This window comes from Strongylocentrotus purpuratus, unplaced genomic scaffold (genome assembly GCF_000002235.5).
Source record: "Strongylocentrotus purpuratus isolate Spur 01 unplaced genomic scaffold, Spur_5.0 spur5_scaffold_6, whole genome shotgun sequence".
Classification (NCBI taxonomy): domain Eukaryota; kingdom Metazoa; phylum Echinodermata; class Echinoidea; order Camarodonta; family Strongylocentrotidae; genus Strongylocentrotus; species Strongylocentrotus purpuratus.
The window spans coordinates 42,794,121-42,818,582 of record NW_022145612.1 but is presented as its reverse complement, the minus strand read 5'-3'; the positions used below and the strand labels follow the sequence as shown (position 1 = coordinate 42,818,582).

At 36.6% G+C, this 24,462-nt stretch overlaps 1 protein-coding gene across 1 annotated transcript in view; it reads right to left on the bottom strand.

Annotated features, from left to right (window-relative positions):
• LOC581958 (sodium- and chloride-dependent GABA transporter 1) overlaps nucleotides 1–24,462 on the bottom strand; it is an 84,885-nt gene that overhangs the window by 28,017 nt on the left and 32,406 nt on the right. Inside the window, exons 2-6 of the mRNA XM_031000016.1 lie at nucleotides 17,652–17,783; nucleotides 7,365–7,572; nucleotides 6,646–6,778; nucleotides 1,115–1,249; nucleotides 567–670 (exon numbers count right to left, since the gene is read on the bottom strand). Coding sequence (XP_030855876.1) covers nucleotides 567–670; nucleotides 1,115–1,249; nucleotides 6,646–6,778; nucleotides 7,365–7,572; nucleotides 17,652–17,783 — 712 coding nt within the window. The remainder of the gene's footprint in view (nucleotides 1–566; nucleotides 671–1,114; nucleotides 1,250–6,645; nucleotides 6,779–7,364; nucleotides 7,573–17,651; nucleotides 17,784–24,462) is intronic.

Below are 24,462 nucleotides of genomic sequence, written 5' to 3'. Positions count from 1 at the left end.
TCTATACTATCAATCGCATACATTAAACAATAATGTAAGACTGTGACGTTCTCAATTTTGAAGAATTAATTATATAAGAATCATCAAATTCTCAAAATTATGAATGCAAGCGTGCAGTTAATCATTTTTCATCATGTCCTTCAAAGTTTGGACTGAAGAGTTTAGTGCACAATGCCAGGACATTTATCTCGTTCACACTGTCTTCTGATGCAGAGCTACCCCCACAATGCATCAGTGATGGACTACCATCCTCATCCTCAAGAAAATGTGTATTTTATCTTCAGTTCCGGGTTACCGGGACAACCAGCGAGACGAGAGGTAGTTCTTCTTTAACACGGTGCAATCTACATACAGAAATAAACAGGGGCAAAAATGCTTTCCAGATGGGGGTGGAGGACCTGGGGAGCCTCAAGTGAAAAAGACCCATTGTGAATATCATCGGTCGTTCTCTTGGCCTTTAAATGACAGGAAGGGGTGTATGCCGGCTCCACCATATGGATGGATCAGTAAAAGTGACCCTCCCACCCCCCCCCCCCCATAGCACCATGAGCGAGTCTCTTTTTTACCTGTAGACATTATTGCTGAATTTGTTGTAGCTTCCTAGAGCAATAAGACTTCCGATACCAGTTCCATATGAGAAGAAAATTTGCGTTGCCGCATCGATCCAAACCTGAGTGAGAAACACAAATTAGGGATTAAATAATCGATTTGCCAATTTTTCTTTTTCGTAAACATCTTGAAAATCGAGACACAATTTCTCAAATGACTCCTTGGGGTTGCCGAGATATCGAACATATGAATCTCACAGGATTATGTTTGGACCGTGAAACCTTGTCTTGTAGATGATCAATTCGACTTTGTAAATATTATTTGTCAACACTATAATAAGTTATAATAAAGTTGTCATTTCACTGAAAAACTGCAATATAACAAATTCATGCTTAAATATTACTTGGATGTTCAAACAAAAGTCTCCTTTTTCTTTTCATATATTACAGATGTGAAACATATACGAATTATTAATTATCAACAACAACAAAGATAAGCAACAACAACAAATAGCAATCATAATTATAACAAATATTAATAAAAACAAAATCAAGGTAGTATTTACCCCTGAATCTGTGAGTCTTGAGAAGTTGGGTTTGATGTAGTAGATGATACCCTCTCTAGCGCCCTCTAACGTCACTCCTCGGAAAAACAGAACGATCAGCATAACATACGGGTAGAGAGCGGTGAAGTAGACCACCTGTTTGATTTAGAAAGTAAGAGAAGGCAACGTAGAGATTCGTGTTAAAGCATTGTATGATTATTAACATCACAAAACATAATTTTCCAATATTTACTAGATATCATAAAATGTCTTGTGTGTCAATATTACGCCTTTCAATACGACATGGGTTTTTTGTAACAATCCTCTATCACTGTCTATCCGACCGGGGTATTCAAAGGCTAAATTCAGTTACCATGTAAAATCCTAAAGAATTAAATGAGAGATACCTTATTTGAGAAGTAATTTCTGTTTTCAAATGGATTCGAGAATTGAAAATGTACTACTTAATTTGACTCTCTTGTTGTGTTACTTACAAAAATTCAACTAAAAATAAAACTGTCACAATAGTTGAAAAGAAAAGGCAACTACATGTACGATAACGCTGAGGAAGAGTAAACTTGATTAATTTAACAATTAATACTGCTTTTGTGTATTAATAATGGTTATAAATAATTGGGTATAATGACCAAGTTTCGTTTGGTATTCCTTTCGTTCACAATCACTTTTAGACGAGTTAGAAAAATTGTCTTGAGCTTCAAAGATAAAACACATTCTGCTTGTGAAAGCGATTAATGACTGAATTATGACTATGATTATCAGTTTTGACTCCTATTAGTCAAAATGATTGAAAATTCATCCCTGTAGTTTAGCCTATAGGCTACTGACGGTGCAGTCATACACTCAATGGACTCACGAACTTTACCAACGTACCAATTAAACATATATGTGTTAATATGTTCGCATACACAACGTCAATCTTTCAAAGTGACAAAACACGGTCGTGTTGTAATATGCTTTTTTTTTAAAGGGACGAGAAAAGGAAAGAAAGGGAGACATGGAGAGAGAACAATTCGTTAGCTTGTTGTTGACAAACCTGGTCCAGACCCGCTAAAGGGGAACGAGGACGGGGTTACCATTTTGCACCTAAAAATGGAACTTATCTCTCATCAAGGACCCCACCGTGCATGAATTTGGCAAGCTCGTTTTTCCCCACTTCACCTCTTCAATTCACCTTTTTATCATATTACGCTTTGCTTTCCTCTCTGCCAGACTCTCCCCCCCCCCTTCTCTCTCTCTCTCTCTCTCTTTCTTTCCCTCCCCCTCTCGCTCTCTCTCCCCCTCTCTCTGTCTTACTCTCTCTCTCTCTCTCTCTCTCTCTCTCTCTCTCTCTCAATGTTCCCGACCATTCTGTCCCATCGAAGAGTACCTATCATTTGCTCTCATCTCCTTAATCTATCCAGTTTTTTTTCACATAGGGATTTCATCTCACGAAGTTTATCTCATACATGCACACGTATTTCTCTCTGAATATTATGAAAGCTTATCAACAACTCAATAATTCATTTACTGATCACAATTCATCTTAGGTTTGTGTTTTCAAAGATAATGTTGAGTTCTGGTCATGCGATTGCATTGTGAAAGTAACGGTGTGAAATCGTTCAGAAGAATTTGATCATAATTATAGCAACTAGGTATCGGTGTGTACTGCAAGGTTCTGGAGTCATCAAATTGATAAGAAATTGTACCCTGTCTTGGTAAAGTAACAAGCATGTATATGGGACTACACAAACATTTGAAGAGCCATGCTTTTCAGGGAACGCTTTTCTTTGATGTTCTTCCACACTTGCATAATAACAATGATAACGCTCACAAATTATTTTTCACCTCTCCCAAAACTCAACCTTCTCTTCTCTTCTCGTCTAGCAGTGTTAAATTCGAGGAAAGTTCAATGTACTTGAATTCTTCGAATAAAATTGTATAAACATGATTCATTTTACATTGAGAGAAAAACATTTCATGCATTCTCATATTCCTTATTAAAAGAAAACATTCCGAACATTCGTGACTACCTGCATGGGAGCTACCCAAATCATACAAACTGGGTGGTAACCGATGGTTGTCATCTAAATACAGATGTCACCTTTAATACATAGTGTCCCATAAAAACAACAGGCGAAAATACTTTTCAAGTAAGAGACGTGACTAGTACGTAAACATACAACATTTCCCTAGCTACCATGTCCATAAGCCTACCCTATAGTGTCCAATCGGCTCATTTTGAGGGAGAGAAATAAGAATAAAATTATCATTAGCATCCCTAAAGCAGGAACATTATGGAATTAGCTGCATTACACATTCATATTTCAAAAGCTGTGACGTCATTATAAGAACATCATGACTTTAAAGATGTAGGGAACCACATATTTTACTGGTACGACTACATTGAAAAGTTATCAGAATTTCCCCCGTAACTGTAATCCACCAACTTAATATCGGCCTATCGTGATCAAAATCTAGACAACAATCTCTTAGTACAGACAAATAAATACATAAAAGCTCAGAGAACTGAATTTGGAGAATATCCACCTGCTTTACATCGCCATTCGTCACACATGGGATGGGTGTGCGACTTACCTATCAACCCAGCCCAGCGTGCTTTGTCTCAGGACTTCTTATCACGCAGCATGTACAGGTTCAAAAGATCACGATTTACAGGACCAAATTGGGATTAAATTCCCGGTTCCTAGATTTAGTAACATTTATCTCATCATCTTTGTTGTTTTGGCCCAATTATTCGAGTTAACGTTGAGCTCACCATACCTATCACAGCGCAGAGCATGTATACTCCCCTCTCCACCTACTTGATTTGGGTGGCGGAGACATATCTACTTTTTGTACATCTGTGGGTCAAGTAAATTGGATGGCGGGAAAACAGATATTGAAAATTCATACTTAACACCTACAGAAGTCGTCCGTCGAAATGGACAAAATGAAAGTAAAACATATCAAACCAAAGGGCATCCTGCAATTTAACAATTTGGGTATATTTTGACGGTGGTTTGTCACTCATCCCATATCTTCTGATGTTGTTTCTATGGCGATGTTCGCATAACTGAAAATCACGATACCATTTATTTTAGGAAGACGTGGACATCCCGCGCCCGTGCATAGACATGTCGTCACGTGTGTGTTAGGTACTGTCTGATGAAATGTAAGATTGGATCAACTGTCTTGAGCCAACAATCATACCATTTTTTGATTTCAGAGGATGTTTGTTCTGCAAAAAAATAATAGTACAAGGTGTGAACAGAATCGACCGGAAGCAAGTGTCTTTCTGTGACCTGGGACTACACAGGTGGCTGAGCAAAACATTTGAAACGAGCTATTTATCCAAAGTACCCGTAGGTCCATTGATATGTCTGTCTATAATTTTCGTTTAGTTTCCTTGTTGAATGAATCATATTTGAAAACAATTGTTCTTTTAAATTTTGCATGGAATACCGGAACTTATTCATACAAAAATGGCAATGAAGTAAAATGTTTACTATAGGCTTACACCCTAACAAATAGGGGAGAAAGGGACTCAAGGAAATAATTGGAAAGAACGGTGAACTTTCACATAAGTTCAACCGTAGAGGATAGTAAAATGTAATAACGTGGTATAGAAACACATATACGAGATTTATAAAATAATTTAAAAAACAATAAAATTTACGCCCAATGATATTGAAAGTTAGAGAAAATATTTAAATGGCGGAAAGAAGGAGAAGAAAACTATTTTTTGTAATTCTTGATAAAACCAACAAACTGTCGCTATGGTAATCCAGACAACAAAGTCGACAAAACATGCGAGTGACTCTGAAGCAGATCTGAACGGAATAAAATCACGTTCTTTGAAAAGAAAAGTGCTTTGCTGCTGTCTGAGATGTCGCCGTATGATATGGATCTACATTATCACAATCCATCGTACACGGGCTATTATCAAGGACTATGTTATTATTTATAAGAAGGCCAATACTTGACGTAATTAGATCTGCTGGCATACTACGCTGAAGTGAGCGGAAGCAATATGTGGTTTATAACTGGCATCTCAACCCTATCTACTGATGTCAAAATGTGTTCATTTATTTACGTCATTTTGTGTATTGTTGGCCAGTCTTGATATAGTTCTTTCATAACCTTCCTGATCGTCCACGATAAGCCATTAAAAGCCTTGGCATCCAACGCTCACTGCTTACGATTACGTGAAGAAAGTTGTCTATTGCGTAAAAGTATACTTGCCATACTGCCGAAATTCGTATCATCCTGATGTATGCACAGTTACAGAGTAATGTGAACTGTTTGCTACAAAAGAATATTCTGCAGGCAATTAAAAATACACGCTCTAGGGAAAAATTCTTCCATGAACGCTTCAAAAACTTCAATAAGTTTCCATTTCGGGGCATAATCATGAAACCCAACAAGGCGTTTTCATAACAGTTTTTTTTCTTCACACTGTCTTCTTAAGTGTGCATTATTAAATCTCAGATTTTTGTTTCGCCCAATTTACACCTCTACGGGTGCAGAGGTGTTAGAAATGCACCCCATCAAGTTGAACATTGCACCCCTGTCGGTTCTTTTATTGGGACATTTTAGGTATCAAAGTGGTAAGTGCTTTCTCGGTGTGTCGGGGATATTGTCAATTTTCGTCAATTTTCGTCACCCTTTGAGGGTTCTGGTAAAGAATATAGGAGTCAAACGGAGCTGACACCTTTAAGGCAGTCATCCGAATGAATACCGATAATGAAGGCGAACTGACTTTCTGAGGGCAAACAGACGAAAAGAAAATCCACTTTTTCAGAAGACGTTATTCGGTATCATTTCATTTAGAGTTATATCCACTCCAAATAACATAGTTAAATCTACTCCAAATTAGCGGTTAGATCAATCTTTTCAGGGTGGATTCCACTATAACTTTTGTTATGTGAATTACACTCTGAATCAAAAGAATCCTTAACACGACCCCCCCCCCCCAAAAAAAAAAAAAATAAATAAATAAATAAATAAATAAATTAAAAATTAAAAAAATAAATAAATAAGTAAATAAATAAATAAATAAATAAATAAAAATAAAACAATAAAAAAAATCCACCTCTGTACCTTAAGAGATAATCGTTTAAAGGATTAAGTATCTTTGTCTTAGATTATAAACATTAAGCTCACGCTGTAATCATATTAATATATAAACGTTTAGGTCAGTCAGGAATCCCATGACTTTACAAGCCGATCGTCTGTCTGATTTTCAAGATATTTATGATTGGAATTCAAAATTTCAAAAACCGTTTTCCCAACGGTTTTCATAACACTACATTCTATTGGGGGAAATGAGTTTGGTGGAAACCGGTCACTCAAAGATTTTTACTTTTCTGAGGCACTTCATGATCATTTTGAAGCGCTTTTTTGTAGGGCTTTAATATTACACCATATCACAATAACCGATAACACGTAGGGCCATACATCTCAGATTTGTAAAACTGGAAATATTGTTAAACAATGCCTTTAACACATTTAAGTGATTATTATTGATTTTTTTTCCTTCTGTCTTTCTTTACCTTCCCGGTCCACTTGACTCCTTTCCAGATGCAGAAGTAGCAGATAATCCACGCAGCTAGAAGCGTGACGGCGAGCTGCCAACGAACCTTACCGGGTTGATGAATCCCATCACTCTCTTCTAAAACATATTGCCTGCGGGGGAATTAAGATGTAGATTTTATGAATTAAATGCATCGTGGTATATAACATTTTACATTACAAATGAATCTATAATTCTGGAACGTGCAATAAAAATCATTATTGAAATTATCAATATTATACATACATGAACATTGCTTAAATGACTTAATATATCTTATCTTATCTTATCTTATCTTATCTTTATCTATCAACGAAGATAGTCATTTACCATTCCGCATTCGCAAGATGTCATACGGTACTCTAAATATCTAGATGAATGCAAAGCCATATTATATTGGGCTAAACCCTTCATCTTTTACTAAACAAATTTTCCTTTATTAAAAGAAAATATATTTCATTCCATAGGATTATTGTGTGTGAAGTCCGTTTAATTTTTATTATAAAATTGAAGAGGGTGGCAAAGCCATTATATATATTTTTTTTATTCTATTTTTTTTGGGGGGAGGGGTCTTCATCAGGACATTGGTAAATATTAGCGATAACTATCTCCTGTTCCCTTTTTCCATTTTTTTTCTCGGCCCATCCCCTCCTTGTTGGGTGGTGAGTCCATTGTTGAAACTGAATTCTCAGTACTTACTTCCAGAATTCTGTGGTAGGATCTGTGGTGTAGTTGTTGGCCAGTGTTTGGTTGGTTGTACAGTTGAGGGTGTTGAAGTCGTTATCGCAGTGCGACCATGGCAACTTGGAGGTGAACGAGTTCGCCAGGTAGAGCAGAGCCCACGCGATCACCACGATGTACCAGACGTTGAGCCAGAAAGACATGACCACGGCTGCGTAACCAACACCTTTTAAAAACCAAATTAAACAAATCAAAGCGAGTGTCAAAATGATTGTTGATATAATTATTCTCAATATGGTTACGTCTTAAATGTGTTCTTGCACATGAGTATTCCCGAATTGTATACAACCAAATTTTTGAGTTACACAAGCACGTTATTTTTAAAGTTTATAATCTCCAATATTTCTCTTTATGTATTCTCTGCATGCATGTCAAGTTTTACGATTGTCATTGTGTTTTCATGAACCGAAGTAAACTAATCTTCATACAACTTGTATCAAAACTTCGAGGGGAACAATGCCAAATCTATAATAGGACTCTAGAATCTGCTACTTGCCGCTTTATAGACAACTTATTGGAGCTCGGTCAAATTCGGACTCTAATTTCCCTTGAAAGTATGAATTTGAATCTTTAACTTTATTTACAGATGTGTATCAAACTAGACTATTAATGATTGTATTTACAAGTCGTCGAACATGAATAAGGTTTTAAAGGAATTAAATTGTTATATTAGGTAATGGAAGCAGGATTCATGCTCCAATTGTTTGCCTAGCTTCCTGCTAAAATTTAAGAGAAAAGATTATATTCATTCAGGATAAAAGTAAATCCCTAGCATCCTGAAAATAAGATTGGACTATATTTATGTCAAACACATGTTCTATGAACCATAACAACGCGTTACGTATGTGATATATGGTTTGTTTTAATACCGATAAAGAATAAGAAAAGGACGAAAGGATACTTACAAGCCCTTTGTATCAACATAAATTAACACTAATTAATACATTTATGCTTGTGTGGTCTTGGTAAATCAAAGAAAAATCAAATTTCTACAGAAAATTAAACAACTTTACTTGAAGAACTTTAAAAAAAAATAATTGTGTAGCGCCCTCTGCAACAAAACTCAACTATCCCTTTAAAAATGATCGGGTGAGGGGTATAGGTGAAGGAAAAAAGCGTGCGTGTAAATATGAGCATCGGTGATGATTGTTAGTTGCGTTTCACGGGTGGCGAATCACATCTCATCATATCCGCTCTCGATCGATAGTCTCTATGGAAGATCTCGCGGGATATGGTAACCATGGTAACTAATCTATAAGAGTCACTAATGTCCAGGAACGCGAAATATCGGGAATATGCAGTGCAAGAGATGGGGGCGAGTGATCTTTGGTTCTGTTTTTTTTTTTTTTTCTTCTCTTTTCTTCATTATTGTCTCTTATTTTCCGTCTACTTTTCTCTTCCCGCTTAGTTGTTTATACTTTGTTTTCTTTATTTCTTCTCCTCTTTTTTTCTTGAACATCTATTTCATATCTCTTCCTTTTATATCTTTGAAACTGTCGGTAATTATGAATATTACACTGAAGAGAAAAGAGAGACAAAAGAGACAATACGTATCATATATTACTTGTTAAGAATCAAGGAATTGTCTTTTCCTCCAGTTCATCCCACCCTATTTGTTTGTCTTCATTACGACGGTTAAGTAACCTTCTAGTTATTGGTCCTATTCTGCAAAAAATTATCCTTTCTTTTATCTTGTTTTTCTTTATTCTATCTCTTCTGCTCTCGTATCATTATTTTCATATACTTTTTATTAATTCATTTCCTTCTTCGTCACCGTCATCATCTTCTTTTTCCTCCTCTTCCCCCTTCTTCTTCTTCTCCTTCTCCTCGTTCTCCTCGTTCTCCTCCTTCTCCTCGTTCTCCTCCTTGTCCTCCATCTCATCTTGTACTTTCTATCATCAATTTTTTCGTATCCTCTCTAGTCTCTATACTATTTTCTGCTCTCTTTTTTCTTCTCTCTTCATTTCAGTTCATGGCCAATTTGACAATGTTATTACATCTAATGTGCAGAACAGCTGAGCAATACATGTATGGTTCGGCTGGCTAGCTGAACGTTGGGGGAGAACAGATTTGTCATTTTGATCAACTCCGGGTTCGAGGTAGATACACTTGTTTTGTTTTTTGGGGGTGAGGGGGTTGAAGGGATGAAGAGAAAATAGGATTTTTCTTTTGCTCGATAAAAATTGTCTGACGTCACATAAAATAGTGGATGTCCCGTCTTTTGTAGTTATCATGATTTTAACACCAAACCTGGGCGTAATTAAAAAAAATAAAGGCCACATTTGTGTGCAATTCGATCGCCACCATTAATTTGAAAGAGCTATCACATTTCCCCGTTTTTTTCTTCATCATTATATCAAAGTTCCGCAGACAGATCAGCCAACAATGACTTTCAACAACTTTCTTCGTCAAATCATCCATAGAAAGCCCCTCAGAAAAATCAAACAAAAAAACTAGGCCGACTTCACGGGGTAACATAAAATAGTACAATGTGTTAAATATTCTTCAACATTTATATTGAGGTCGTCAGCCATTGGGCATGTTGGCGAAACGATTACAGGTTTAAAAAAGGACCCCTGCGCGTACGGAAGCCCTCTGTGTCTGTATCCGCCCCCATCTTTGTACCAACCCCTCGCTGCGCCGCAGCGTAGCGTAACCTGATCCCAAGCTCCGAAGATAGGACACTTCTCACCGGGACATGAAGCACATTAATACATCAGAATGTCCCAATTGAGATATAATCGGTTATGACACGATTTTCTCCATGCTCTGAAAGAGAACCGGCATGCATCACGTACTTATACCGTCCTAGTCGGTTAGTTTATAGCGCCCTCCCTCTTACCCTCCTGTAATAGTCGGAGAAGGTTTATCATCATAAAATCTTCCTACAGTTTGGAACGTATATTGCCAGTAATATGTCAAGACATCGATCAGGTACTACTAGAAGGTCACATGAAACTCCATTTTACTGAATTTCTAAGACACTTGTCTTCCTCAAATACCTGTGATAAAATATTAATATAAATTAAACAACTATAACGTATATTGTTAGTGACAGAAACATTTAAGACATTGTTAGATGTTTTCCTTGTATCTCTCATTCAAATAATAACAATGAGATGTGCATTTGGGGTTAGACTGTGTTACAACAAGTGACGGATTATTATTTATTCACTATTAAAGATCGTCGTTATTATCTAATTATGCGATGATTAAAAAGCAGTATGTATAGGCCTATTCCTTAAGCTTTGGCGAATGATTCTGATCACGTGATATTAATCATGACAAAGATCGTGTGTCGTCATTCACCTTAATCGTTTTAGTAGCTTTACAATTGGCACAGGAACTCGGGAATATGGAGCAATAGACGAACATCTGTCTGTCACTAATAGCCTAGATCCGTTATTGCAATTGAAAGAATGTGTCGTGTATAATTATATCAGAAGTCAAATTTCAGATTCGTTTCAGTGGATGCCTAGGTGTTAAACCCGACGAAGCATAACATAGAATCAAAATTGTAGTTTTGCAACCGGACAAATTAAAGCATGCATATCCCTGGAACGACTGCCAATTGCATGATTATGAGCATCCGAATAATTTTAACAAGTTTCAAACTCGGATGTATGTACATGTATATAATCATACTTTCGTGTGCTCCACAAATTATTTCGTTTCGAACGAATAGGAAACTTTTGTTACCAACCAACACTTTCCTTTTCTAGGGACGGGCGTTGTTGAAAGGAGAGACTGAACCGTTTGAATTGGGTGACGAGAGAGAAAGAGAAAGAGAGAGAGAGAGAGAGGGAGAGAGAGGGAGGGAGGGAAGAAGAGAGAGAGAGAAAGAGAGAGATAGAGAGATAGAGGGAGAGAGAGAGAGAGAGAGAGAGAGAGAGAGAGAGAGAGAGAGAGAGAGAGAGAGAGAGAAACGGTGAACAGAGAGGAAGAGATTGAAAAATGAAGAGAAACTGACCTTGTCTGAATCTGGTTTTATCTATTCTGTACCTGTCTTTGTAGAGTGAACAATATTATTCTATGCTGAGGACACTTCCACCAAGTCGATGACGCGTCGGTGGATTGACTAGTAAATATAAATGTTCTGGGTCACTTCCTAAAGCTGCACGAATCTCTAGAGAATTTCAAAAAAGCAGACAACCTCTTGTTTTCCGTTTCACAAAATCAACTATTGTCGAACGGGGCTGTTATTTGAGGTGAAGTTTTCTCCGACATTTTTGTATATATGGCATGGTAATATAAACAGCGTGATATTATTTGGTATAATTTCCATAAGGAGGTTAAAAGGGGTAATAAAAGGAACTCCTTTTATTCAGAATTGACCCTTTTCCCCATAATTACCAAGTAATATGTTGAGTCGGCGTTTGATAGTCAAGAAAATATTAATACAACTTGCACTGGGCCGATGCGGCATGGGCGATACGCACAAAATACGTTTCGCCCCTGTTCAAAAATTTCTGGATGCGCCAATACTAAATTATCAAAATTAAAATATAAAGGAGATGTCCTGAGGTTTTAATTCGTGCGGGAGGGGGTCCCACGAAAAATGGGAAGCATAGCATAGACCGGACCTGGTTTTAGTGTATGTTTATTTTTTAAACGCTTAAATCATGAATTAGAGAAAGTTATATTCCCACACCAGTTGTGTTCGGGAGGATAAGGGTGAGAAAGTTAAGCCCCCCCCCCCCTTCCCATACACAGGTACATTCAAGATTGTCTCAGCTTCTACTATAATTAAGAAAAACTAAATTATTCTACACATATGAAATGATTGATCATATCAAGCTAGTTGAAGCAAACCTACTCCTAATGAAATGAACAGTGTGTATTCAGAAAGACAAATGCGACCCCTTCAATGGCTAGTGGCAAGTGTTCCAATTTCCTAATGGTATTCTCGGAACCCTTCCTTATTTTTGTCTCCTGAACATTTTGCAATCTCTGTGATTGAAAGGGGTCGAGATTCCTTCCAACTTCATCTCTTCAATCTTCAGAGGCGTCATGTACAGGACCATTTTTAGGGGGGGGGGGTGTTCTCTGGCCAAATTAGACGACAAACTAGTTGATTTTTTTTCACAACAGCAACGAGCAACGATTTGTTTTTGTATTAATTTATTTCCACATGCGGGGTGGATTACCCTTTCAACTTAAGTTGGTTTTCAAAGGGGTCCTCACATATTTAAAAACAGTTACAAATCATGCCAACAAACAAGCAAAGAAATAAACAATTGAATACATGAAATATACAAGAGATACATAAATAAAGACGATTAAATAAATGAGATATACAAGAAAAGTCAGTATGGGTACATTTGGGTAATAATGTGTTTCCAGTCAAGGTAGCTATACTTCTTAAATTGTTGAGTTCTGATTACATTTCGATTACATTCCATAATTTGGATCCCCTATAATTTGGATATTAATATCCAGTTTGCCGAAAAATTTTAAAGGGGGTGTCACACCCACCCACACCCTGTAGCGACGGGCTTGCCCATCTCGCATCTTCCACCTGTAAATGTGCAACCAGTTATAGGTTATGGGATCTGAAGTGAATCCACGCTAGCATCTGTTTCAAAGATGTCATCTCAACTGACATCAACCAGTATTATGATTGTTCTAATTTGAAAACAATATGCAGTCTGGACTTTGGAGATGAAAGTACAACAGAGGATGGTTATAGAGAATATGTATATAGAGGAAATGGATAGTACAACACACACTTTAGAGAACAGCAATTTTCTGGAAGTAACTGGGGAAATGTTGTCAGTATCACTTTTTCAGTGAACATAAACTTTGGAGGAAAGTATTTTCTGAAAGTAACTGGGGAAATGTTGTCAGTATCACTTTTTCAGTGAACATAAACTTTGGAGGAAAGTATTTTCTGAAAGTAACTGGGGAAATGTTGTCAGTATCACTTTTTCAGTGAACATAAACTTTGGAGGAAAGTATTACCAAAAAAAATGTTGATATACTGTTTCTGTTCTTTATTAAAGAGGGTGGTTTCAACTTCGAACCATTTAGTGTCACTACTGTGTATATGACATGATTTAAAGATATCCATCATCATTATACTTTGTTATTACAAATATGTCCAACGATTTTCTGTTATGGAAACATTAATGAACATCATTTAATTCCATCAATTCAAATTTTATTGTCCAATTATTGGAAATGTGTTTTGTTCGCATGTCAATACAGAGTTAAAGATTCTAAACATCAATAAAATACAGATGGATACAGAATAATACAATTGATTTGAACATAGATAACACGAAATGCGATAGCACAAAATGCAGACCGAAATTCAATTCAAATTTCAGACTAAGTAATTAAATTAAATTCATCTATATATTGAATGAAATGTGCCGTAGTGTGTTGTACTCTTTCCTTTTCTTATCTCGAAAATACGGCAATTTTAGGAGATATATATGTATATTCTGCCAAGATTTATGCTTGATGCAAGATGACTTTCTCGGGTTTTTCTGGAGCAAGATGGACACAAGGGATTCTTAAGGGTAACGAGGGTCATGACACTCGAGAACCATTTATCTGCTTGCTTTTGCATGTATGCAAGTCTACATGTCTTGAATTTCTACGGAAAATATTGAAAGCGCGCGAAGGGAAAGGAGAGAGAGAGATAGAGAGGGAGAGAGAGAAAGAGAGAAAAGATGATATGAGATGAGAGAGAGAGAGATGAGATGAGATTAGATGAGATGAGAGAGAGAGAGAGAGGGAGAGAGAGAGAGAGAAGAAAAAGAGAGAGAGATGAGATGATATGATATGAGAGAGAGAGAGAGAGAGCGAAGAGAGAGAGGGATAAAGAGAAGAGAGAGAGAGATAGAGAGAGAGAGGTGAGATGAGATGGGGTGAGAGAGAGAGAGAAAGAGAGAGAGAGAGAGAGAGAGAGAGAGATAGGAGAATAGAAAAGGGACAGATAAACGGAGAGAAAGTAGTAGAGACAGAATGGATTAGAGAAAAGGCATATGGTACCTGTATAATAATTATTCAGAATGTAGTCTTATTCTTGATATAATAAGCGTGTATTTACATATATATCACTGTCATGATTGAGGGGGGGCCGGGTGGGGGGGGGAGGGGTGTACACCACCTGACAGTTTTTATGTAGTTTAAGTTCACTTTTTATGAACATTTTATTTTGCTTGCGTAATATATCTGGGCACACAACGTGCTACAGACCATTGGTAAGTTGTATTGTTAGTTTTTTGTTTTTTCCTTTCATGATACCTTGAAAGGGGGAAGGGCGGCTTCTCTTTATGCTGGCTAGTGGATACGCCATTGCATAAATTCGTATTTTAAACAAGCAGTTTGTTCGGAAAATATGAAATTAATATTGTAGAGCTTTGCAAAAAAAAAAAAAAAAAAAAATGGTCCTCTACAAGTAAATCTTATAATTTAATTCCTTCATAACGTCTGCCTAACATGTCATTCTGTACATTTTCCCATCAAATTCACAAAACCCAGAACTCAATGCCATCCCGGAAGATAACGATGATTGAAGGTATACAATTAAAAAATAACGAAACCTTCATGTTTGGATAGTATATAGTTGGAAGCAGGGCAACCCTCAATGATCAATCGTCCATAAACCTATGGTCGAAAAATAACTCTACATAATTGTGGAGATGAGGTTTTGAAGTGGATGTTCAGCGAAGCATGACATAGCTGGTAGGGTTCTTTTCATTTTAAAAATGTCAGATATATTATAATACAGGGGCAGCGCATAATTATCTGTGAGTATGTAATTCGTCTAGTCAGACAGCAGTCATGTGCATGTGGGGAGAACTGAGGAAAAAGAGGATGTTTCGTTGTATCTCTGATAATGGCTGGAAGATAAATATTTCGCATTTTGTATTCATTATACCATCTCTTACATTACCATTATATGCATCTGCGACAACATTTTACAATACTGTGTTGAAAATTTAGCACCCCTATTTTTTTTTTTGGGGGGGGCTGGGGTGTATTTTATTCGGAGAAATTAGGGTGATTTCAAACCACATTAAACATTTTCTATCTGAAAATCTTTCGACCCTTGGGTTAAAACTTTTGCTCTGGTTGTTGGCAAATTTTAGCCCAACGTACCCCTATTTAAAAAGAGAGAGAGAAAAGGAGACTAAAGTAAATAGAAATAAAGAGAGACAAGTAGGATGGGGGAGAAACGAGCGATGCCAGCAAACAGAATAGAGATTGAAAGAACGCGCCCTATAAATAGAAAAAAATTGAATAAGAAAGTTAAAGGAGGGATAGAATCGTACGAGGAGATGATGGAGTAGCCCAACCAGATTATTTTCCAAAACGTTGGAACAGATGGGTTACGTTGTGGGTCACAACCAAAGACCATACACACCATGCATCACCGAGGAGAAGATGTCAAATCTTGCATTCCAGGAGGTAAAACCTAAATCTACCTTTACTCAAAAATTGAGACATTACTCTCGTGTTTATATAAAACGGGAGCGACCATCTCCAAGGCAAAACTCCACCTTGCGGACTGCCCCATGTATGAGGGGGAAAAGGATAACACTTTTATATTAACCGGCTCCTATTCGTGTTCAGTGAAGAGGGTAACTGAACTTTCCCTTCGAAACTTCACATCAAATCAAAATTTACTCTATTTTACCCAGTATAGACAGAATGAAAACTAATACCCCCTTCATTTTATCTTTACAAACATTATTTTACCTACTCACTCATGTAGAAAAACTTAAAGATAAAGACCAGTTTTGGAAACGCCCCAATTTCAAAAAATGAAATGGAAGCTCTCATTACCAATCATGTGAAAGAATATGTTTTGACTAATACATGATGATAAAAGATTTGCCGGGAAACCGCCTACTAATTCATATATTTGGTAAATTTGTTTCTCTCATGGTCTGTGAGAGATATAGGGTAGTCCCATATACATCTTTCTGTGTATAGTGCTTGTAACTTTACCAAGAATGGGCCAAATTTCTTATCATTTTGATGATTCCAGAACCTTGCAGATGCTAGATGCTAGATGATCAACCTTTTCTGATCGATTCCACAACGTTTCTTTCACAATGCAATCGCATGACCATAACTGGTCTTTACCTTTAATTTCGTGAAGGCCGGTGAGAAACCATGCCGTTGGGAGATAAGCTATTGCTTTTTTTTTAACAAATTAACAAATATTTCGACGTTTCAAAAGTTTGCTGGGCAAATACATAGATATTAAACAAAGTATAACAAATAATGCCCAAAAGTATCCTGAAACCTCGATATACATAATATATAAAGGCCTATATACAATGGATATTTCTGCACGTACATTATGATAAACTTTTAAAAACCTTCATAAATACGAAATGGTACCTTTAATGTCATTTTATAAAAACTTGTTGAGCTTGTTTGCATGGGGTCTAGGTCTATAGAATGTCACGGGAAGCGTTGATAGAAATCAGCTAAAATGTACGATCCGCTTGATCTCTCTGCATCAATTTTGTTTGGCATAAAAATGAAGGTATTTGGCACAGTTAGCCTTGCAGAATAGGAGAAAGGTAGGGACAAAGAGAGAGAGGACGAAAGAGAAGAAGAAGAAAAAGAAGGAAAGAGAGACATTGAGAGAGAGAGATGAGGGAAGACTTGAAAGGAGAATGTTTGAGATACCCCATGCTATTTTCAAGTTCACCTAATTAATGACCTTAACTCTGTATGTAGCCTACTGTGATGCTTCCTCATATGTAGAGCTTTTACGAAGAATGTTGTATCTTGGATGTGATCCAGTGGTCGCAAGAACTTATTCACTTGAATTGTGAATACATCTAAGAGGAATCTATTTTTACGAAGACGCAGACGTTGTCCCGTCTTCGTTTTTTTCCTTCAAGAGGTTGTAGGCGTATACAGGTTGGCTAGTACACCTTTACAAGCTAAGAGGGTTACTTTTGACAGAGAAAATTATGTTATTTAGGGTAAAGTTTAATAAACGTATCCCAACTACATTTCGAGCTGTAATGATACCATAACGCTTTCACCGATACAATTATTGATTTTTTTTTTTTAATCGAACCCCACCTTCCACAAAAGGTCTTTCTTTATTCGAAAACAGACTTACAGAGAAGGATCGCAGAAAAATCGCTACAAGAACCTATACACATCGCTTGGCTATGAGAAGCGAAATCAATGGGAATAAAGCTTATCGTTGTGATCATAATTGTCACATTTCATCTTCGTATTTAATATATAAAGTATATTTACCTTTGAAAAGAGGGCATATTTTCCATACTCCCAGACCACCTAGACTGAGTAACTGACCCAACGATGTCTCGAAGAGGAACACGGGTATGCCGGCGACAATCAGTGTCAAGAGATAGGGCAACAAGAATGCACCTGGAAAAATAAAACAATTTCATTTCATGTTAAAAAATATAATTGATAAGCCATTAACATTGATTTTGTTATTTTCGTTTTTTTTTAAATAGTTTTAGTTGACAAATAACAAAAATATTACCACCAATTTCAATGAAGCAGTTGTGAAATCTCATTGATTTGTCATTTTCATTTTTTAATTTCAGTTAATAACATAACAAAATATTTCCAACAATTTTAATGGAGCAGTTATGAAATCTTTTTATTCTTAAAGAAGAGTATTAAACAAAATTATGGCAACATTTAATTTCAATGACCAGATAAAGATATTTTATAACAGATTTGAAGAACATAACCATTCACATTTCATTCCTTTATTAGTAATCCCACTGATGGTAAACTAATCGTAATGCATTGCCATTTGCTAGTATTACACCATTTGCATCTGCATATGACAGATGCTTGTTAGAAATGATATAAATAAATACTCCGATTTGACGGATGACCAACTCCCTATCTTGACCCTCCACCCATCAATATTATCGTGAGAAAAAGAGGGAGCTCTACGTATCCTGTTATTCAAATATTTCCACTCCCGGATTCGTTTCTTATTTTTCTCCCCTGTTTTTAATGAAAGCTTATGATGCCGTCCAGATCATGGAATAAGGAAAATGCAGAGCCTTAATATGATTCGTCTGTCATTGCCTGGCTAGAAAGATGGTCCATCAAATTGGAAGATTTGCTAAATTGGATTAAGGTTCTCATTGATTGACTGATGATGGATTGAGGGGTGGGAGGTAAAGAGGGAGACAGAGAGAGAGAGAGAGAGAGAGAGAGAGAGAAGAGCTGATGGGAAACGAATTATGGATCCAACAGAACGGAGTAATGGATGACCACCATTCCTCTTCAATTTAAAGCTAGAATATTGACTCGATGTCCGTCTTATAAACTTAGGTTGCATAGTTTTGCCCTTTTGGCATTTTCGTGGACGAGCTATAATAACATCGTTAAAATTAAACTGGTAGACAAGAGACAGAGTTGAAAATAATTATGCGTAAAAAAAGCCCTAATAGTGTATTTAAACAAATAAAAATTGAAGAATGTATATATTTGTTCAGAGATTAATATAATATAGTTGCCCCCCCCCCCCCTTAAAAAAAAATCAAACATGGATAACTTGAACTGGATGGAATGGTATTGCAAATCTCAGCTCAGGAGTTATGCGAGATTCAAATTCAGTTTCAGTGGACAGGCCCATGTACATTTTTCAGCTCTAGTGCATCTTGAAATAATGAATGGTCATTCTATTTTAGAACAGACATAGCCTTGGTGCATCTTTGTAGCCTCCCATGTTATGCTATCATAAACTGTAACCTTTTTAGGTTACTGGTCAGCATGCCCGCTGCGCCCAGACGGACGAAAAACAAAACTTGCGTCTCGACCATTTGCGGGCCCATTTTAGTCCTTCGAAATACACGACCTTAGCTTTGACCTCTGAAAGGAACCAATTTCACAAAACAAGCGCCACCTCCGGGGATTCTTCGACCTCTAAAACGTTTCAAGTAAAGTTTCAATTACACCCCGATTGCTTTGAACGTCTTGTTTCGTCTGATACACGTTCAATCATTCGTCTCAAAGGAACACTAAGGGGTTTCCTTCACCCATACCTTGAACAGGCAGACAACAAAACCCAGTAAAGAGTGTGATCTATTTATATCACGGATATTACGACTGGCTTATTCCTACCAAGGGTAAAACATGAATTATTCTAATTAATGAATAAACGTCATGAGGAAAGAAAAAGTAGAAGTATAAGAACATTATAATATATTGTATTCCAGTATTGTATCAAGTTTGTTTGAAAAGTATGTCTGATGTCAACTTGACTTCAAATTCACAATAAAATGGCATTTCGACGTTCATTTGAGAAGAACAGTTTGAAATCAAAACAAGTCGAAAGGCATCAACGAGGAGAAAAAGCAGTTTAAAAATTGCTTTATGGTTTGAAAGACTCATTTACCTTTAAAATCATTTCCTATTTTCATTACAAAAGCATCACCAAGGTGTTTTTCTTTGGAGTCAAAAGTTTCCTAAGACCTCCGATCATGCAGTTCCTTTGTATTTCCTTCATTCATTATTTGTCGTGTTATTTTAAGCAATTTGAATTTTCTACTGGTCAAAATAAGCTGAAAACCACTTTCTCTCAGCAGACACGTACGGTCAGTTATGAAAGAAAATGAGAATGAGATCAGGTCATACAGTAAGGGCGGTTAATGTAACTATCCGGTAGAAGGATAGTATAGAATAAGAGTTGTCTGATATGCTTGTAATAATAATAATTAGAATGATGATGATGATGATGATGATGATGATGATGATGATGATGATAATGATAATGATAATGATAATGATAATAATAATAATGATAATAAGTAGCAAATACAATATTAGCTTTAATTATAATTAGTATGATAATAATAATATAACTAATAGGCTAATAGTAATTATAATAATATCAATAATAATAATAATGATAATGGCTTTTTATATAGCACACATGCCCGTCACGCCGTCACGCTCCTGGCGTTCCAATACTAAAAACCCTGTCAATTAAAGCTGCCAGCAAATATATGTCTAGCAAATCGGGCACTTATTTACACCTGGGTGGAGAATGGCAAATTTGGATTAATGTCTTGTCAAAGGACATTAGTGCCGGGCATGATTGTGATTCAAACCCTCATACCACTATACCACGACACCACCACACTAATTTACGAAACTTTTATCATTTTCAATATTTGTTTATAAAATATTGTTGTAGTTAATATACTCAGAACCAATTTATAATAGTATTGGTAAAAATATGAAAATGAATTGCGTCTTTGGTTATCAGCCAACTTCGGTATACATGTTCAAAATTCAATTTCGTTTCATCGTTTGTAGCCATAGTGATTATTCATGGCGTGGACCGCAGGCTATTACATCTTTTCTTTCGCGTTTCGTCAACGTTGGAGGCAAAACAGTGTTCCTCTCATTAAAGATCACAAATAATCACGTACTGCTCCTTTAACACGAGGATAAAGACCATTGATATTCACCCTCCAATCCATCACCATTTGATACTGACGTATCTGATGTTTGGAAAATTCATACCAGGTTCGAAATAAATCTTTCCTGGTTGCTTTTCCTCCAATGCTGGGAATAATTCGTGTAATTCTGTTTTCCTAGAATCATTAGTATCGGTTGCTGGACCCTAAAGCCATTGTTAGCTTCCATCTAAGGTCTTTCACACCAGCGATTTAACTCTAGAATAAGTCTAAAACGAGTTGACTTCGTACAATTGTTTCCAGCTAATCGTATACATGTAGTCCCTCCGATATTTGAAACTCGTGATCTATAAGAAAACTTTTAAACGATCAACTTCAGAAACGTGAAATGTTTTTGAAATATTTCCTTTCAATTTTAAACCATACCTCTGACTTCAATATTATTCATTGATATCTACATGTTCAAAAATTATTTTCGCGTTAAACTAAGGACATGCTTCAAGAAGAATGTTTTTGAGAGACATTTTTCGAACGTGGTTCGATCAAAGAAAGCTCTTGTTCCACTAAATGCACAATATTCTCCAAAAGAAATTTCAGCAATGAGATTCTACATTGGGATGTTTATATGGTGTCCAATGTTGTGTGGAGAGACACTTTCACATTTTTTGTCGGTATCTGACTATCTCACTACGTGCCCAAAGTCAGCTTTTAAAAGACAGTGCTTTACTATTCACTACTGTTCTGTCGAATTTCCTTTCTAAGGATAGTATCAACCTTGTGTGCATATTTAAAAGGATTGGGTTAGGCTTTTGATCATTTATAGTGCATCCACTGCTGGGCTGCTGTCTTCATAAGATAAAATAGGGTTAGATGGTATATTGTTGACATCGTGGCAGTGAACGAGAAAATATGTAAAATTTCCGCAACAATCAAATATTGTGCAGCGGCCGGACTACCGCTGTGTTACACATACATGATACATACGATATAGATGGGTTAATACTTTCACTTCCTCGATCCCTGGATATCTAATTAAAGTAACATGCAACGAAAATTAGCATTTTTCTCTCCAAAACCTGTAATTATAAGAGCGAAGATTCCTTTGGCTAATCAATAAAAAGACCATTAACGTAACGGACTCTCCGTCGCAGAACCCCGGCATCGCCATCCTCCGTTTAGAAGACCGATCTCGAACCGACAGGCCGAGTCGCCGAGAGCATGATTTTCCTCGGGAATCTAATTGTTTCTAGCTAATGTGTTTACTTTCACCTTCCCAGGTACCTTCCATCTGCCCTAGAATGCTTCAATACTAATCTTACAAAACTCTTCTTTGTATTTACTCATGTCTCTGTCATGTCCGTTGTTAAATGTATCACTGTGGTGTGTGCGACTGTGGGTGCAAGTCTACCTCGGGAGATTAAAGCCCCACTGCACTACGTATAACTACTTGCGCCCTCTATATAGCAAACAATGCCTAATCGGTGACCATTGGTCCCCAATGATCCCCTTTTTCTTATGTTAATTGAGAGCTGATTTGATGAAATGACCACCTGTCAGTGACCATGAAGGGGGGTCTAATCCCTCCTGGACAAACAAGTACAGAGGGGCTTTAAAATAATCTATTCAAAATTAGTCAAGATTCAAGATATTAGCACAACAATCTATTAGAATCTAGGCAACAGGTCAAAATAACAAGCCATGAGGAGCATCAAGTACTGCTAATAAAAAATCCATTAGATTCCATCATATATGTCATAACCCGAAAGAGATGCACTTTGAGAATCGTAAACATGATTGTGATGAGAAAACATAAACAATCGGTTGATAATCGACCTTGAGGATGTTCAACGATGGTTGAGGCAACGCCCATGATACATAAATATTTTCCGACTTGAAAACATGTAGCAAACCAACAGCCTTTTCACACACAGCTAAAATTCATCGTATCTAGAGATGATTAGTATAAACGTGTTTAACTCGACAGTTTCAAACATGTTTATAGACAATTTTCCCTGTGTGAACATCGTTTATACGATGTTGGGATAGATACGAAGTCGCGATTATACGCCCCTAAAAGCAGGCTGCAGATACGAAGTTCGTATCTAGAGAACTTGACATTTTGTGTGTGAAAGGTTATTCGTGTTTAAACGTGTTTCAGACGTGTTTAAACTGGATGGAGCGTGCGCTTTGATTGATATGACATGACCTTCAATGCGCAATGGCACTACTGCGCATTTCACGAGCAGTAGTTAATCACGAAACGATTAACGATCGCACCGAAATTTCTGTGTGTGAATGATGTCGTATGTTCAGGTGATTAGTTTAAAGCCCTTTAAACTAATCATGTTTATAGAATTTTGGCTGTGTGTGAAAAGGCTGCTAATAGCATCAACATCATGACGCCGTGCACCGTTATTCTAGACGTTTCCTACATGTAGCTCTAAGAGAACTTTAAGTTAATTCAAAAATAAATTAGACATGAATATTAAAATGAAATGCAACTGAGTTTAGTTATAGAATACAAGACTTTTTGCGGCAGCATACAAGAGTCAAAAGTCCAAATCCTACGCTGTATAATATATACATGATACACAGGCTTGGTTAAAATTAATGTTCGAATTCTCTGCTTCATTAAGGTTGTGCAGTATAATTCGTTGTAGGGTACGATTTATTCAAAGATATCACGTAGCAAAACATTTGCACTAAACAGTGCAGCATATGATAAAGATATCAAACTCCTTACCTGAATTTCCTCTTCAATTCAAGTTCCCTCACATAATCTATCATGTGGGACCGTGAGGTAGAGTCGTTGCTATTACATCTGAGATTGATGGAAATTACTTCGGTAAACATAATAAAGTCATCAAGGCAACCGCGTCATTCATCACTGCTCATTTTTCATCCCTTAAAGATAATATGTCCCTTTTGCAACCAACATCATATTCTGAAGAACTTTGCAGGAATTTTGAATATGTCATGTATGTCCTATCTGTGAAGTTTAAACATTAGCAGGGTCCTAGACTCCTAGTATTCAAATTATACAAAGAAACCCGTTTACCTTCCAGACTTCACTGTCAGCCATTTTCAAGCCCTTTCGTTTTGAGGGAAGTTCTAAAATAGTATTGTCTTTCAAATTTTTTGGGCCTGCAAATGGGACATAGTACCTTTAAAAGAGTAAGATAAAAATGATCCATTCGCCTTTATGGTTTAAAAGGAAGAAGGTCAAGAAAGCAAACAGGCTATCAAAATTTAAAACAAAGTAACAGACTAAAGACAGTAAACTGAAGTGAAGAGAAGTTAATACTTTGATACATCATTTAGTTCAAGGGCATGTCAAAGAGATGAAATGACAATGTCATGTCCTTCAAAGTTAAAAGGGTGTGTTTAAACATCAAGATGAGAAAACAGAACATTAGATTGATGATTGGATGGGGTGACTTACGGAGAGATTTGGGAACCAAAGAGAAACAAGCAAACCCAATCAAGACGAATCTAAACATCGATAGGGGGGCGTAAGATGATAATATCAAAAGAAACAAAACATATAGAATGGTTGCATATGTTAAAGGTATTACAAAGTTTTGGTATGGGGTCATGAATTTGGTTCAAATTAACATGTTGGAAGCATATGCGTTCCTACAATATACATTGAT